This window comes from Bos javanicus, chromosome 13 (assembly GCF_032452875.1).
Source record: "Bos javanicus breed banteng chromosome 13, ARS-OSU_banteng_1.0, whole genome shotgun sequence".
NCBI lineage: Eukaryota > Metazoa > Chordata > Mammalia > Artiodactyla > Bovidae > Bos > Bos javanicus.
This window is the reverse complement of record NC_083880.1, coordinates 76,102,073-76,119,928: the sequence shown is the minus strand read 5'-3', so window position 1 is coordinate 76,119,928 and position 17,856 is coordinate 76,102,073. Positions and strand designations below refer to the sequence as shown.

The window sequence follows — 17,856 nt, the reverse complement described above, 5'->3', positions numbered from 1 at the left end:
GTTAAATTGCCTGAGATTACATAGCACAGAAGAGAGGAGCTGGAATTTGTCTCAAAACCAGGTTTCTGACACTTGTGAATGTTTTTCCTTATTTGAGAAGAATCTATGACCATTAAAGTCATTAGGATTACTTGCTTTCAGAAAGAGAAGATGGACTGAACTGTAACCCAGCAACTGTCATTACAATGGTCAGCCTCAGAGTCTGTGATCTGCTTCTTAGGACGCAAAACCCAGAGAGGCTCAGCTGGGGAGGACCCATCTCTCCACGCTCAGGGGTTGTTCAGGTGCAGACGGAGGACTTGAGCCCACACAGCGGCCTCCCAGAGTGTTTACCAGGCATCCTTTCTGGGGTGAACTTGTGGCAAGGAGGTCTTCAGAGCCAACCAGGGGAGAAAAGGAAGTGAGGGAGGGATGGCTAGGACAGGCGTGGGTCACGTGACATCCCCCTGGTCTGACATCCCACCCCCTTTGCCTGTTCTGTCGGTGTGGCCCACCCTCCAGGGGAGGGAGTCACACAAGGCTGTGAACCCTAGAGCCTGGGGATCTCGGGGCCACTTAGTCTGTCATTGGCCTCTCTGGTAATCGTCGAGCGAAGAACCAGAGGTGGTGAGAGTGCTCGCTGGGGCCATGGAGGAAGAACGTTCCAGGCAGAGGAGACACCAGGGCGAAGGCCCAGAGGCCGGGCTGTGCTCAGCCTTCCAGGAGCAGCGAGGGGACCAGTGTTCACATCAGAGGCTCAGAGAAGAGTCCAGGGGAAGGTCCAGAGTTTGGAGTGCATCTCAAAAGAAAGCGTTCTCCATTCAGTTGGGGCAGGCAGGGCCTTCCTGGCAGAAGAAAGAGCCAAGCAGAAGCCAGGTGTGGGCCTGTGAACCGCAGCCCCCCGTGGTTGTGCAGAGGGTGGGAAGGTGAGTGCTGGGCTTCAGCTGAACCGAACGTGCAGAGAGGAGCTTTGAGGGCCAGGGTGCAGGACAGTGACATGATGGATGGCAGCTTTCCAGCCTGCCCGCCCCAGGGGAGGCTGGGTCACCACTGCCCTGGTGACCGAGTCCTTCTCGCCCCGCCTCCCTCAGGAATCCCCACATCGTCCTCAACATCGACCTGGCCCCCACCATCCTGGACATTGCTGGGCTGGACATCCCCTCGGATATGGACGGGAAATCCATCCTCAAGCTTCTGGACACAGAGCGGCCGGCGAATCGGTGAGGGGACGGGGCGGGTGCTGGGGTGCCAAGCACCCCAAACTGTCTGAGCTCCTGGCCTAGCTGTGTGGGTCTGGGGGGCAGGGGTTCCTCCAGACTCAGGAGCTGGGGTTCTAGGGCCCCTCATCCTGACCACTTACCTGCCATGGCGTGGGGGCGGGCGGGGGTGGGGGCAGGAAAGGAAGCTCCCTCTCTGAGAGTCCACCTTTCCAGCTAGAATATGGCCACAGTGACCCGCTGAGGACCCGCCACAGCTCAAATTGGGTGAAACTTTAAAAAAAAATAACAGCTATCGGAGCTGACATTAATTAAGCACTTACTGTATGCCAGCCTTGTTCTGAGTGCTTTGAAGCAGATTTTATCATTTTAATCTTCACAGTAACCCAGTGAGGTAGGCATGATGATGATCCCAGCTTGGAAATTGAATCCCAGAGCAGTCAAGTGACTTGTCAGAGTTCTCTTGGCAAGTCTGGATCCCACTCCAGGCATCCAGACTCTAGGCTAGAGGCTACACTCTTAATCACCATGATTTGTGGCTCTTATGCTGGATAGTATTGGGAACATATTCCTGGGTGTCCTGGAGGCAAATAAAAGAACAGTGTTGTTCAGTCGTGTTCAACTCTTTGCGACCCCATGGACTGCAGCACGCCAGGCCTCCCTGCCCATCACCAACTCCCAGAGCTTGCTCAGACTCATGTCCATTGAGTCAGTGAGGCCATCCAACCACCTCATCCTCTGTCGTCCCCTTCTCCTCCCACCTTCAATCCTTCCCAGCATCAGGGTCTTTTCCAATGAGTCAGTTCTTCGCATCAGGTGGCCAAAGTATTGGAACTTCAGCTTCAGCATCAGTCCTTCCAATGAATATTCAGGACTGATTTCCTTTAGGATGGACTGGTTGGATCTCCTTGCAGTCCAAGGGACTCTCAAGAGTATTCTCCAACACCACAGTTCAAAAGCATCAATTCTTTGGCGCTCAGCTTTCTTTATGGTGCAACTCTCGTATCCATACGTGACCACGGGAAAAACCATAGCTATCTATACGGTATTGTTTTAGTCGCTCAGTCGTGTCCGACTCTTTGCACTCCCATGGACTGTAGCCCGCCAGGCTCCTCTGTCCATGGGATTCTCCAGGCAAGAATCCTGGAATGGGTTGCCCTTTCCTTCTCCCACTATACGGTGATGGTGAGCAAAAACTAGGTGGGAAGGTGAGCTGAGGCTGGTCGGACAGGAAGGCGGAGGACGCAGTCACTGGCGTGGCAGCAGCGGCATCTAGTGGCCATCGGTGTAACTGCCCACCGAGATAACGGCCCCACGGCACTGATGGACGCAGCCTCCAGCTGGTACCTCCTGCAGCTCAGAGGGGCCGGGCTGGGTGGGCACTGTCTGTCCAAGACTGAGCGTCCTGTAGAAGGAACCACCTCTGCTGAGCCTCCTCCCTCTGACTAGGAGGTTTTATGAGCTGTAAGGGTACAAAATGGGTGTGTTTGGGGAGGGCGGGGGCGCTGTGTTGGGAGCCAGGACTCTGGGGAGTTGGGTGCAGAATGGAAGCGTTCTCTTAGCCTGAGGCCCTGTCTGGGAAGTGGAAATGATAGCTCGAAACTCCACAAAATGCACACTTAAATCCAACGACAGAGGATGAAAGGGAAAAACATCCCCCCAAACACAATGTAATTAACCTGAAGTCAGGAGAAGCATTTCATCTGGTGCTGAAGTAAAAGGGGAGCGATCTCTTCCAGCGCCCGGGGAGCTGCTGGGCTTCCTGGGAGGCACAGAGGGGCACACACATGACTACTCGTGACTCGGAGCGACTGACCTGGGTCGTTCTGCCCCGCGTTCAGACTCAAGGCTCTAGGGAAGTGCAGCTCTGCTGTGGGCGGGGAGGTGTGTGTGTGTGTGTGTGTTCGTGTATGTGTTCATGTGTGTGTGTCCGTGGGTGTGTGTCCGAGTGGGTGTGTGTCCATGTGTGGGTCCATGGGTGTGTGTCCATGTGGGTGTGTGTCCATGTGGGTGTGTGTGTGCGTGTGTGTGTCCCCCACTTGCCCTGGCTGCCCCCGGGGTCTGCGCTGCTTGTGAATCAAGGCTGGCTCTGAGCGCCATCCCTGCTTCTGGAAGGATAGAGGGACGTGGGAGCCCCCTGCATTGATGAGAAGATGGACATGTGCTTTCTCCCCCCAGGTTTCACTTGAAAAAGAAGCTGAGGGTCTGGCGGGACTCCTTCCTGGTGGAGAGAGGGTGAGTGCCGGGGTCTGGAGGAGCCGCCCCAGGGCGACACCGGGCAACCCCCACCCGTGCCTCCCAGGAAGCGCCCGGCAGCCCCACCTGTGCCCACGATACTTCAAGTGTCAAGGGCAGGAGGGAGACTGATGCTGTTCCACCGCCTTCCACCGGGGGCTGGGAGTCTGTGTCCTCGGCCCCCTGGACACAGGAAGCCGTTCGCTGTCCCTGTGGTTGATACGGAACTTACGTCTGGATGCCCCCTGTACCCTTCAGACACGCTTTGTCCTGCCTGGACAATGTCGTACATGCTTTTTCGTTTATTTGCCAACTCACGTGGAGGCGTCCCCACTTCCTAAGTCTCTGACCGTTGGAAGACGCGGCCCGGCTGGATGCATGTACTCCCTGGTGACGCTGCACCAGGGCTGCGGGGGGCCACGTGCCCCCCAGAGCTGGGCGACCAGCCCCGCTTCCGCTCTCTGCCCCACAGCAAACTGCTGCACAAGAGGGACAGCGACAAGGTGGATGCCCAGGAGGAGAACTTCCTGCCCAAGTACCAGCGCGTCAAAGACCTGTGTCAGCGCGCCGAGTACCAGACGGCGTGTGAGCAGCTGGGGCAGGTGAGGATGCTCGGCGCAGCCCTGGGGCCGGGGACGGGGTCCCTCCTTCCCTCTCAGGGGCTCCCCCACACTGCGGCCCAGACCTGCTTCTCAGAGCAGCAGGCCAGTGTCCCTGATGAAGTGTGACACCCAGGGTGATGCCAGGCAACGCTCGGAAAATCCTGCTCCAGTCAGAGGAAAGTTCCCCCGTGAGTGCACGTGCGTCTTTAGCTGCTCCGAGACTCTTGCCTGATCCCTCTTTAACAAAGATGCAGCGGCCTCTGCACAGTATTTATAAAGTTAGATGACTATTTCCATTGTATTCACTCTCCCAGATCATCTTTGTGGCTGGCTTTCCGCTTATATAGGAACAACAGGAGATTACCTTCTGACATAAACAAGTTTAGTTGTAAAAATGTGAGCTGATTTCAAGAGAAATGTTAAGGAAAATATAATCCAGACAGTATCTGGAGATAACAGCACCTGTGACGGTGGTTTGGGAGAGTCTGAACTTGATTTTCTGAGGCCTGGGAGGCCAAGGTGGGCTCTGGAGAGGACAGGGAGTGAGGACGGAGCCTTGTAGAGAGAGATGCCAGCCTGAGGCGAGGCTCAGGGGGAGAGAGGCGGGCGGATGAGCAGGGGGAGCAGGTGAGGGCACCCTGGAAAGGCCCAGGCGCCAACAGAAGGTGCCTCCCTGCCTCGGTCTGCGAGCTGGGACTTTGAGCTCACCCATGCTGGCTCAGGCCTGGAGACGCAAGCCCATCTCACCAGTAACAGGAAGTAAACCCAGGGCCTCCACATTCCATTTCTCCTTAATAAACCCGTGGGTTGCCAAGGCCAGGGCACCAGGTGGGTGCATGTCACAGGCTGCATCCAGGCAGCTCTGTCTTATCGCTGGACTCAGAACTGGCACCAACCTGTCCTCACAGCTGGGCTCCCCCTGCCCCATCCAGCATTTGTTCACGACCCCCTTCCAGCCCTTCCCCCTGCCGTGGAGGGCATCAGGAACCCGCCCATGCCCCTGGAGCCCTTTGGGTCATGCTGGAGCAGCATTCAAGGCTGCCTCTGTTGCCAGGCACAGGAAGAAAGCCCTGGACAGAAAGCTCTGGCCTCCCAGAGCTGACCATCTGGGCAGACCCCAGAGGGGCTCAGATTTCAGTTCTGAGCTTCAAGGGAATGAATCAATGAGGCCACGAGGGGCCTTTGTCCCCCTGGGATTGTAGTCAAATCCTCCTGCTGGCCCATCCCACCCTCTCCTTGCAGACTGGGGATCTGGCAGTCCCGGACAGTGAGAGGGCTGCCTGATCTGTCTTTGAAAGCGATTATCCAAGCGCACTACTTAACCCAAAGGAAAGGAGCACGTGGGGTGGGAGGAGCCAAGGCCAGCTGGGGAGGCCTCTGCCACGGGCCCTGCACTTACTGCTCTAGGGCCTCCAGGATCCCAGCCCAGACACCCACCTCCCACCTCCAGCAGACACAGTCACACCCTGCTGACCACACCCCCCACCCCACCCCACCTCACTACACCTTCTGGAAGGGCCCTTCCCTGTGTACCGGCCATGCGCTCCAACCTGAGTGCTTTTCTCTTACGGGGCTTCCCCGTGGCTGGGTTCCCACTCAGCCACAGCGCATCACCCTGGGTACCACTTCTCCGCTCCCCTGACAGTGGACAGGAATTCATCCATCACAGAGCAGCTCATTCCAGGCACCAGCCCGTGTCCAGTTGGGGCCACAAGAGGGACGCATCTGGGGTGGCTGGGAGCAGGGAAGCGGCGGGGTGGGCGAGCAGGCCCGGGAGGCTGAGGCCGCACGTGTCTTGCAGAAGTGGCAGTGCGTGGAGGACGCCTCGGGGAAGCTGAAGCTGCACAAGTGCAAGGGCCCCGTGCGGCCCGGGGGCAGGGCCCTCTCCAACCTGGTGCCCAAGTACTACGTGCAGGGCAGCGAGGGCTGCGTCTGCGACAGCGGGGACAGCCAGCTCACCCTGGCCGGACGCCGGAAGAAGCTCTTCAAGAAGAGTAAGTGGGACGGCAGGGGCGGGGAGGGAACACACCCGGGCAGCCCCGCTTGTTCATTCAAACAAACCCACGTGCCCCGCACCATCAATCCACCCAGCCCCAGGTGGGGTGGGCAGGGAGTAAAGGAGATGAGGGTGTAGAGGGCTGAGAAGAGCAGGAGCATAAAGAGAAAGGGAGGGGAGAGGGGTCTGGCTCTGGGCCACGTGGTGCGGCCCCTCTGAGACCAGAAGACCTAGAGGGCTTTGAGCAGAGGATCCAGGATCAGATTTGTGCTTCCAAAGCATTCCTCCAGCTGCACGGCAGGCACTGGACAGGTTCACCTGCAAAGCGCTAAAAGATGTTGAATCCCCCAGTGCCGGCTTCCAGATGAGGTCAAGCCAAGGCGACGCCCTTTAGCCTCACATCTACCTGCATGCAGGTGCGCTAGGTCACTGCAGTCGTGTCCGACCCTTTGTGACCCCATGGACTGTATACCCCGCCAGGCTCCTCTGTCTATGGGATTCTCCAGGCGAGGATACTGGAGTGGGTTGCCATGCCCTCCTCCAGGGCATCTTCCTGACCCATGGACTGAACCCACAGCTCTTATGTCTCCTGCATTAGCAAGTGGGTTCTCTACCACTAGCACCACCATCTGCTTAGCATCATGTCCCTGGCATCGCATATCTTTCTGCAGTGACTTCACCATCTAAAGTGGCCCCAAGGAGGCACTGACATCTTGCGTCGGGTCCCCAAGCCCCAGCTGGCTGGGCTGTGCTTTAAGGAGGGGAACATGTGGGTGAGATGAGCTTCCGGCTGCTACCTTGAGTTCAGTGTCGGTGAATCACCACGCGCATGAAGTCGGGTGTCTTTACACAGACAAAATGGAGACACAGTGTGCATAAGGTTCCGTACTGATAGTTGACAAGTGTGCTGTGACCCAAGGCTGGCAGGAACCTCACCCCATGTTTGCCCCAGGAGCACTGGTTCCCGACTTGCTAGTTCAGCGTCAAGGTGATGCTACGGAACAAGACCACCTAGAGTAACAGGAATCCACTGCACAGTTGACCTTGAACGACGACGGTCCCCCTGCATGCAGATCGTCCTCAGTAGTAAATATTACAGTTCTGCATCACCCGTGCTTGGTTGAATATCCGGATGTGGAGAAACCATGGATACCGGCGGGAGAGGGGGTTAACTATGAGTTACATGCACATAACCCCCAGCCTTGGTCAAGGTCAGCTGTACTTTGGAGAGGGGAGAGCCCCGCCATCCCAAGTGGAAAAGCTGCCTTAGCCTTCACACCTCCCCACAGCAGGGGCCAAAGAACAGAAAGTTAGGAAGCCAGCGACCAGGGGAGGCGCCTAGGGAGGTCCTCTCAACCTGGCCGCACCCTCCCAGCGGGTGATCATGGCCCCATTCTGAGGGTCACCTCCCCTGGGGAGCATGCCCCCAGCCAAATGTTCAAATGAGGATGCGCCTGGGCTTTGAGGATGTTTGGCAGGCTGCAGGTGCCAGGACATGGTCCCAGCGAGACAGGTCCCCTGGCTAGAATGTCCCCTCTGGAGCTGGGCCGTTGCCCAGGCCACCATTGCTCTAACCCCCTAACCCAAGGGGAGCCAAAGCCTAATCAGAGACTCTGGTTGTTTCTCTTCTTGCGCTGTGGTACCATCAGCACTACCTAATGCTCAGCACTGTAACCATTTCTGACTATCGAGTTTAGTAGCTTTAAGGACCCTGATGGTGTTGGGCGGCCATCACCACCGTGCGTCCCGAGCTCTCTTCCTCTGGCAGAACTGAAGCTCGGCACCCGAGAAACACTGACACCCCACCACCCTTCCTCCCGCTCTTGGCAGCCACCCCACTGCTTTCTCTGAGTTTTACTCTTGGTACTTCACAGAAGCAGGATCACATAGGATCTGTCCTTCCTGTCTGGCTTATTTCACCCAGCATCAGGGTTCATCCATGTTGTAGCCTGCGTCAGGATCCTCATCCTTTTTCAGGCTGAGTGAGACTCCCCTGTAGCCTAATTAGAGACTGGCTGTCAGGCAGCAGGCTCAGAGGTCTCCTGTCTTTGCAGAGGACACCTTCGTTACGAGAGCTGGTTTGTCTCCATAACGACCCAGCTTCTGCCTCGAACGGCACTTCCCCACTGATGGTCCCCCGTCATAACTCCTCACTAGCTGATTAGTAACTGCTAAGCTAATCTCTTTTCAGCTGAATAAAATGATTGGTTTCCAGATTGAATTACACAGTTAACATCTTGCTTCAGCACATGGCACATTGGCTAATCTTTAAATAATACAAGAACTTGTGATTTAGTTAAGCCTCCCCCCGGCCCCCGCCATGAACACTTAGAGGAAAGAGATTGTATTGCACAGTATTGTTCAGTCACTCAGTCGTCTCTGTTTGTGACCCCACAGACTGCAGCACGCCAGGCTTCCCTGTCCTTCACTATCTCCTGGAGTCTGCTCAAATTCATGTCCATTGTATCAGTGATGCTATCCAACCATCTCAATCTCTGTCACCCACCTCGCTTCTTGCCCTCAATCTTTCCAAGCATCAGGGTCTTTTCCAATGCATCAGCTCTTCACATCAGCTGGCCAAAGTATTGGAGCTTCAGCATCAGTCCTTCCAGTGAATATTCAGGGTTGATTTCCTTTAGGATGGACTGGCTTGATCTCCTTGCAGTTCAAGGGACTCTCAGTTCGAAAGCATCACAGTCCAAAAGCATCAATCTCTGTGGCACCCTGTCTTCTTTATGGTCCAACTCTCACATCCACACATGACCACTGGAAAACCACAGACTAGACGGACCTTTGTCAGCAAAGTATTGTCTCTGCTTTTTAATATGCTGTCTAGCTTTGTCATAACTTTGCTTCCAAGGAGCCAGCGTCTTTTAATTTCATGGCTACAGTCACCATCCGTAGTGATTTTGGAGCCCAAGAAAATAAAGTCAGCCAGTGTTTCCACTGTTTCCCCATCTACTTCCCATGAAATGATGGGACTGGATGCCATGATCTTAGTTTTCTGAATGTTGAGCTTTAAGCCAGCTTTTTCACTCTCCTCTTTCACTTTCATCAAGAGGCTCTTCAGTTCCTCTTCACTTGCTGCTATGACAGTGGTGTCATCTGCATATGTGAGGTTATTGATATTTCTCCTGACAATCTTGATTCCAGTTTGTGCTTCATCCAGTCTGGCATTTCGCATGATGTACTCTGCACAGAAGTTAAATAAGCAGGGTGACAATATACAGCCTTGACATACTCCTTTCCCAATTTGGAACCAGTCCATTGTTCCATGTCCAGTTCTAACTGTTACTTCTTGACCTGCATACAGATTTCTCAGGAGGCAGGTAAGGTGGTCTGATATTCTTATCTCTTTAAGAATTTTCCACAGTTTGTTGTGATCCACACAGTCAAAGGTTTTAGCATAACAAAGTAGATGTTTTTCTGGAATTCTCTTGCTTTTTCTATGATGCAGTGGATGTTGGCAGGTTGATTTCTGATCTCTCTGCCTTTTCTAAATCCAGCTTGTACATCTGGAAGTTTTTGGTTCATATACTGTTGAAGCCTAGCTTAAAGGATTTTGAGCATTACCTTGCTAGCATGTGAAATGAGTGCAACTGTGCAATAGTTTGAAAATTCTTTGGCATTACCCTTCATTGGGATTGGAATGAAAACTGGCCTTTTCCCGTCCTGTGGCCACTGCTGAGTTTTCCAGATTCACTGGCATAGTGAGTGTGGCACTCAATATGCATCTAAGTAGCTGAGACTCAGCTGGACTCGGGCCCTCCTGTGAGGACGGTGTGACATCACAGCCCTGTCTTGTGTATGCTCAGAGGATCCTGGGAGCAAGACAAGGGCGACTCCTTACAGCCACCTGGGAAACTCCGTCCCCATCACCAGGCCCAACATTCTTCTTCCTGCGCGTGCCTGCCAGCAAGATGCTCTCTGTCGTTCCTTTCTGCGCAGCTGGCCTAGAGCAGGGGTTCTCAACAGGGAGCAGTTTCACCTGCCAGGACCGCTTGGCTGTGTGCCGGAGTTTCCGGCTGTCACGTATGATGGGCAGTGGGGAGGGATGCTCCTGACATCCAGTGGTAAATGTGCAAGCTGCCTAACATCCTGTGAGGTACAGGTCAACCTCCCACAGCCAAGTGTTATGCAGCCGCAGAGTGTTGCCAGTTTTGAGGTTGAGGTGCCCTGACCCCAAGCAGCTCAGTCCCTGGCTCGCCCTCATGCACTGGGGTGAGGAAGGAGGCAGAGCAGCCAACCCAGGACAGAAGCAGGAGAGACCCAGGACCCAGAGGAGGAGATGAGGACTTGGGGAATAATGGGTCCAGGTGGCCAGTGTTGGTTCATCTCATCTCCCAACAAATCTGCAAGCCCTGCCACATGCCAGCTGCTGAGGTTACAGTTGAATGCGAGAGACACCATCAGACCTCAAGGGTGAGGGCCAGGTGTTAGCCAGTAACAAAGTGGGAAGCTCACTTCCCTGGGTAAAGAATGCATGGAGGAAATGAAACAGGGGTGTGGCCAGGTGGAGAGGGGCTGCGGCTGTAGGGTAGGTGGTGAGTTGACATTTAAATGAGAGCCAAGCGTGACCAGCAGAGCGGAAGTACTCTGAGCCAGGGCAAGAGGAAGCAAGATCCTGTGGGTCCCACCCCGGAGAGCAGGCCACACCGCCCTAGGATTCCCAGGCCTGGGGTGCCAGGAGGGCCCAGTTGTGACCGTGGGTGAGGATGTCAGCTGCAGGGTCCCTAACCAGCAGAGGAGCTGCTGCATGTCAGCTTCCAGGAGCTGAAATATTTACCAGGTCTGTTTCACATCAAACTCCAAGGAGCCCTGGCAGGCAGGTCCAGCTGCTGGGAAATTAACTCAATTGCCCAAGGATTGGGCTTAGGATTTGCCCCCAAGCCATCAGAGCCCAGACTATGAGTCCCCACTTCCTGATACAGGGGTTTCCCTGGTGGCTTAGTTTTTCTAAAGAATCTGCCTGCAAGTGCAGGAGACTCAGGTTCGATCCCTGGGTGGGGAAGATCCCCTGGAGAAGGAAATGGCAACCCACTCCAGTATTCTTGCCTGGAAAATCCCACGGACAGAGGAACCTGGTGAGCTAAGTCCATGGGGTCACAGAGAGTCAGACATGACTTAGCGACCCAACAACCCACCCACCTTCCTGATATATGTGGTAGGAAGGGCACATATATTTCAGGACCCTGGAAACAAAGACACCTAGGGTGACAAGGAGAGCGAGTGGTGTGGGTGCAGTCCTGGAAAAGGTATACACCGGGGCTGGCCGCCTTTTTCTCTAAGGAGCCAGAGAGTAAATGTTTGAAGCTTTGGGACCTAAACAGTCTTTGTCTCAAATGCTCCGTTCTGTCACTGTGGCGAGAAGACAGCCACAGACTCTGCAAATGGTTGAGAGTAGCTTCCAAAGAGAATCAGAGGCTGGGATTGGGCAGCCGTAGTTGGGGACCCCCAGGAGTATGGCTGGGGGTGGAGCACTCCAGAGCAACACAAAGGAGCAGAAAGACCCCACTGGGTCTGCTTCCTGGCCCTCTCGGGCAGCTGTGACCTGCTCCTGCGGGGACATCAGCTCAGAAGTGTGTGCGTTTCTGGCCCAGGCACTGCGGCTTCACAGAGACTGAACTCAGTGGGGGAAAGGGTAAGGAGAAAGCTGCCCGGGGTCAGAAAAGGCCAGGGCTTTGTCAAAGGAATGCCTCTTCTGGACCTGGACCCCCAGGTCTTCTGGCCCCTGTGACTCTGATTCAAGGAGGAAAAGTACAGAGGTCTGCCCTAAGAAGGGAGAAGGGGGCACGAGACATCCTGGGCCATGTGGGAGAGGGTTCCCCTCTCCCTTCCTGGGCCCCACCTTGCGGCCTCCAGCCAGTCCACGACCCTTGGCCGCCCCCTGGTGGTCATTCGGAGCCCAGCAGAAACCTGTGTCAGGGCTGGCTCCAGACCGGGCTCCCAGAACAGATGCGTGTTCAGGGCAGTGGGGTTAGACTTGACGCAGGCCTGGGTGGGACCCAAAATGGAAGGAGTGGTGGGGACTGTGGCCAAATGGGAGACCACCACCCTGTCTGAAGTGGCAGCATGCCAGCTCCCGCCCCACTGATCACGCCACCAGTGGATGGGGTGTAGACAGACACATTTCCTGTTCTGTCTTCAGAAGCCGGAAATGCGTGCTCCTAACATGACACCCACCCCACCCCACCATTTTTCTGAAATGTTAGCAACTTGGCCAAATTTGTCTTTTAATATGTAGAAGATACAAGAAATCTGGCTTCTGACTTTAACCTGTGTCAAGGAAGGGGAAATTCCACCCCACACCCCTCCACCAGTTCCTCTTGGGTTCTTTTGGCTGGCTGAATAACTAAATTGACACAAGACTGATTAACAGGAGGGAAAAATATAATTCATACACACAGAGGTCTCCTAGAAGTGTGACCTCAAAGCGACCGAAGCAGACCGTTTATACATCATTTTTAGATGAGGAAATAATTATTTGTGAATATTTAATAGAACAAAGGGACTGCTGCTTGGGGTAGCAGCCTAGTGAAGAAGTGGTCTGTTGAGTTTTCTTAGCCTTGAATCCTCTGACTCTGGTGATAAGGATGCTATGTCTCTTGGTGTAGGGAGGGGACCTTCACATAGAGATTTATTTCCCACTTTTCTGGGGGAAGAGCAGTGTGTGTGTGTGTGTGTGCATTTGTCTTTCTTAGCCTGTAGGTCATTTGCCTGATAGTATCAGTCAGGGATAAAGGCAGGTTTAAAAACTGAGTGGAGAAAGGATAAGGGGGCATTTTGAGAAGCCATTTTCACAGCTCTGTCTGCCCTGTTTCCTGACAGTCAGGCCTCAGTCTCCCAAGCCTGGGCTGAGCTGTGACAGCAGCAGCGTTAGAAGCCGGGTGACTAGCTATAATAGGGCAGCACTTATACACCCATTAGCACTAGGAGAACCTGCAGAAGTGAAGAATCCACGGAATCTCCACATCGTACCAACCGCATGGCAGACTCCAGAAGCATCTTGGAGTCCGTAAAAAGTTCCCTCTGGTCGTTTACACGCTCAACAAAGAGCAATGAATTTGGCTGCGTGGGCTCATCTCACAGTGGACACAGAACATGCCTCAAGTCATTCACATGGGGGAAACGCAGCATAACTGGTTACTATGTTTCTCTGCAAATTTCATTTACAGGGGAACATCACAAAATTGAAGTAAGTCTAAAGGTGTCTGAGAGAGCATCTCATGGCTTTGAGACCATTCCCATAGTTGCGAGGCTCCCGTGTGGCACGGAGTCGTGCTCTCCACCATCAGGGAGGAGGGTGAAGGAGCCGGATTTAGGGTATTAACCGTGGAAGGTGATGGGTAGGTTAAGAGCCTGCCCACAGGTTGTCTCTCTCCACATTAAGTGCTGCATCCACTGAACTTGTAAGCTAGCAGACACAGCGTGGAAAACAGATATGAAGGGGAGCCTATGGCTAGAGAACTAGCTTTGTAGTCACTGTGGACACGCGGTACGCTTGGGGCGTGGGGGAGTAGCTGGTGCCGTAGAGTCTAATTGGCATGAGAAGTGTGGACAGGACTTAACTGAGGCAAAAGGCTGCCCTAGAATGCCTGCAGCAATCCTGCCCTCTTCATTGCTGTGTAGATGGTATCACCAGGAGCTCCAAGTGTGGCCAAAACTTATTTATAACATTTATTTTTATTTATTCGCGTGTGCAGGATCTTTTTTTTAATTGCAGCGTGTAGGTCTAGTTCCCTGACCAGGGATCGATCTGTGCCCCCTGCACTGGGAGCACAGAGCCTCAACCACTGGACCACGAGGGAAGTCCCTGAACAGAACAAATTTAAAGCTTTGTAGAGGAGCAGAATTTGCCAGCCTAAAATATGTCTCTTTGACCTGTTATTTTGAGCTGGTTGTTTTCTAGGAAACAGTAGACACGGGGGGAAACTCTTCAAGTCAGGTGGGAGGAGGGTTTTTTTGCAAGAAACACTGATGTTTGTTAAGGAATAATCTCCATTTGTAATGATGTCGCCCTGTCCCTGGAAGAGGAGGCTGATCAAATCTCTAGAAGCTTTTCTCCATGGAGATGGCCAGAGCTTAAATCTGTGTCACAGTGACCCTGTTTACTGCTGTTTTTCCTGGTTACCTCTAACGACTGGCTCTCCCCACCCTCGACATCCTCATTGGCTGAGGGTGTATTTCAGGCGGCAGCTTCCAGGTTTTTCTGGGTCTTGCCCATGGATACATGTTATTAAACTTTTGTTTGATTTTCTCCTATTACTCTGTCTCAGTCCAACTTAATTCTTAGACCAGCAAGAAAAACCTAGGAGGGGAGAGGAAAACTTCCTCCCCAAGGCTATGCCAGTCCTTGTGACCTGTCTTCCTTGAAAGGTAAATGCAAAGAGAAGCTGTGAATCAGGTGCGTGGGAGTGAAGAGGAAGCTGACCCAGAGCTCAGTCACCTTAAACCAGGCTGGGTCAGCGTGAGTTGAGGTGAGGGAAACAGCTGGCTTAAGGCCGCCAGGGTATTACAGGCATTTCTGGTTCTTAGGTCTTATGCAAATCGAGAGATTCGGTTCCCATCTGAGCCAAATTTGCCTTCTTTCTTCACTGGTAAGATTGGAGAATGGCAGGGTGAGGAAGCAGAGACAAGCACACCTAGGTCTAAGATTGGAGAGTCTGTCACAGGGTTCACTCCTCACTCTGCATCTCTGCAGAGGCCTGGGTCATGCATACAGGCTCAGCACTTCACGGGACTCCAACTTCATTAGCATGTGTGACCCAAGGACCAACTGGGATATCTGGTAAAGACTCATCCTCTTCAGAGGAATCTAAATCAGCATGAGTTCCTAATATGAAAAATGGGGGATTTGGGTCTTGGTCTGAGGGCAAATAAACAAAAAAACACCTTTCTCATTATGAGTGTCATTAAATAACAAATCTCTACCGAGAAGGTTTGCTGTTAAGCAGCTGGAAATTAGATAGGATGGGTATTAAGAGGCCCTGATAGATACTAGGGTGGGCAGAGATGTGGGTAATGCAGTAAGTTGTCCAGAGATTGGATGCTTGGATAAATCAGAAGTGACAGGTAGAGAATTAAGTCCACAGTCGCCTCCAGGGTCCAGCTGAGGGCCGGCTGACCCCATCTGAGAGAGAGTTGTCCCTCAGAAGGAACCTTCTGGGTGTGCTGGGGCCCAGGGGGCTTGATCCTCCAACTTTTCTTGAGTGTAGGACAAGCGTCTCTTCCATTGTCCCGATTGCTTTTAACATCTGCAGTTGTCTGGAGGCAAACAGGAAGAGCTCTGAGTGAGCTGGAGTTGCTCTCAGGGTCATGCTTTTGTTTTCTAGTTTTTAAACTGGCGTATAGTTGATTTAGTGTTGCATGTCGGGTGTACAGCACAGTGACTCAGCTGTGTGGGTGTATTTCATATTCTTTCCTACTATGGTCTATTACAGGATGTTGAATACAGTTCCCTGTGCTATCCAGTAGGGCTGTATCTGTTTTATATATAGTAGTTTATATCTGCTAATTCCGAACTTCTAATTTATCCATTCCCCCACTCCCTTTCCTCCTTGGTAACCTTCGTTTTCTATGTCTGCGAGTCTGTTTCATAGATAAGTTCACTTGTGCCTTGTTTTAGACCCACATGTAAGTGAGATCATACAGTATCTGTCTTCACTTAACACGGTAATCTCTAGGTCCATCCTTCACTTGTGCCTTGTTTTAGACCCACATATAAGTGAGATCATATAGTATCTGTCTTCACTTAACATGGTAATCTCTAGGTCCATCCTTCACTTGTGCCTTGTTTTAGACCCACATATAAGTGAGATCATATAGTATCTGTCTTCACTTAACACGGTAATCTCTAGATTCATCCATGTTCCTGCAAATGACGTAACTTCATTCTTTTTTATAACGGGGTAACATTGCATTGTGTGTGTGTATAAAGTCTCACCTGTTCTTTATTCATCTGTCCATGGACGTTTAGGTTGCTTCCATGTCTGAGCTACTGTAAACAGTGCTTATCAACATCGGGCTGCATGTATCTTTTCAAGTTTTCTCAAGATATGCATCGAGGCATAGGATTGCTGAATCATATGGCAACTCTAGTTTTCTAAGGAACCCAAGTTTTCCATAGTGGCTGCACCAATTTACATTCCCACTAATGGCTGTAGGAGGGCTCCCTTTCCCTGCACCCTCTCCAGCATTTGTTATCTGTAGACTTCTTAATGATAGCCATTCTGACTGGTGTGAGGTGATACCTCATTGTAGTTTTAATTTTCTCTAGTTGATGTTGAGCATTTTTTCATGTGTATGAAAAAATCTGTTTTCTCTTTGGAGAAATGCCCATTTTTTGATGGGATGGTTTGGTTTCTTGTTATTGAGTTGTATGAGCTGCTTATATACTTCGGAAATTGATCCCTTGTCATTGGTAGCATCATTTCCAAATACTTTCTCCCAGTCACTAGACTGTCTTTTTGTTTTATGGTTTTCTTTGCAGCACAAAAGCTTGTAACAAGTTTAATTAGGTCGTGTTTGCTTATTTCCATTCTATTGCCTTGAGACTGACCTAAGATAACCCGGTACGATTTATATCAGGGATGTCTTGTCTATGCTGTCTTCTAGAAGTTTTATGGTGTCATGTCCTGTGTTTAAGTCTTTAAGCCATTTTGAGTTTATTTTCGTGTATGTTGTGACAGTGTGCTCTAACTTCACTGATTTATGTGAGGCTGTCCAGCTTTCCCAACACCCCTTGCTAAAAGACTCTTCCTGCACTGTATATTCTTGCCTCCTCTGTCGAAGATTCATTGACCATAGGTGTGATGCTTTTCGTTTTCTAAAGGTTCATATTGCAGGCCAAGAATGATTGCTTTCAACTTTTTTCCCCCTGCATTCCTGAAAACTATTCGCAAAGGACTGAGCTCTAGCTTTCATTCTTACACTAAGTGGAGGCCTAGACAGCCAAACACACTATTGTGAATTTGCTTTCTAGTGTCAGGGATACGCTTTCCCACTAGAGCAGACTTGAAGAGCTTTCATACACTGGAGCTTCTGAGCTAAGGGCAGTGTGCCTTTGAAAAATTTGCATGAAATGTTCAGAAAGGCTTTGGGATGCTTTCCTTCCAAGTACAGAATTCAACCTTAGACCAATTAACTTTAGGGAGAAAGGCCTAGCAATCACTCCTATCACACCTCGACTATCAGCCTCCAGCCGGGATTCCTCCTAGTCATTTGCAGGAGGCCTGGGAGGCGTTCTCACGTGTAGGGGCAGAGATAAGAGTTGGACCATTTTCTAATACCGTTCTTTTCCCCCACCAGCTGGGTTTCAAAGAACTTGCATTCAAAATAATTAGTATGCCATTGTGTTGTCTTGGGATAGCCTGCTCTGAGCCCCAGCACCTGCGTGTCCTCACAGGTGATTTAGAGCTTAGAAAAAAACACTTCTCAGCCCCACCTCACTGCCCTCCCTGAGGAAAGCATCCAAGACCAGAGACCTCCCCAACGCCTCCCTTTCTGATCTGGGAGAATGTGCTGCTTGGCTCTTTTTTTTGTCCAGTTCAAATGAATGTTGTTGTTGTTGTAATTTTGTTTTCTGAGGATTTATTGTGGTGTAAATTCACATATTACATTAGTTTCAGGTATACAATGTCACGATTTGATGTCTGTATATACTGTGAAATGATCACCCCAAAAGTCCACTTAACACAGTCACAAAAAATTTTTTTGAAGATCTACTCTTCCAGCAACTTTCAAAGATGCAGCACCGTATTATTAACTCTGATTGCTGCACTGTCCACTTCATCCCCAGGATGGACTTACAACTGCAAGTTTGTTAATA

At 51.8% G+C, this 17,856-nt stretch overlaps 1 protein-coding gene across 10 annotated transcripts in view; it reads left to right on the top strand.

Moving 5' to 3' along the window:
• SULF2 (sulfatase 2) overlaps window positions 1-17,856 on the top strand; it is a 126,256-nt gene that overhangs the window by 101,041 nt on the left and 7,359 nt on the right. For all 10 annotated transcript variants that reach the window (XM_061437880.1, XM_061437882.1, XM_061437878.1 and 7 more), the window contains exons 8-11: window positions 1,071-1,199; window positions 3,375-3,431; window positions 3,904-4,033; window positions 5,835-6,027. In XM_061437880.1, the coding sequence (XP_061293864.1) occupies window positions 1,071-1,199; window positions 3,375-3,431; window positions 3,904-4,033; window positions 5,835-6,027 (509 nt within the window). The remainder of the gene's footprint in view (window positions 1-1,070; window positions 1,200-3,374; window positions 3,432-3,903; window positions 4,034-5,834; window positions 6,028-17,856) is intronic.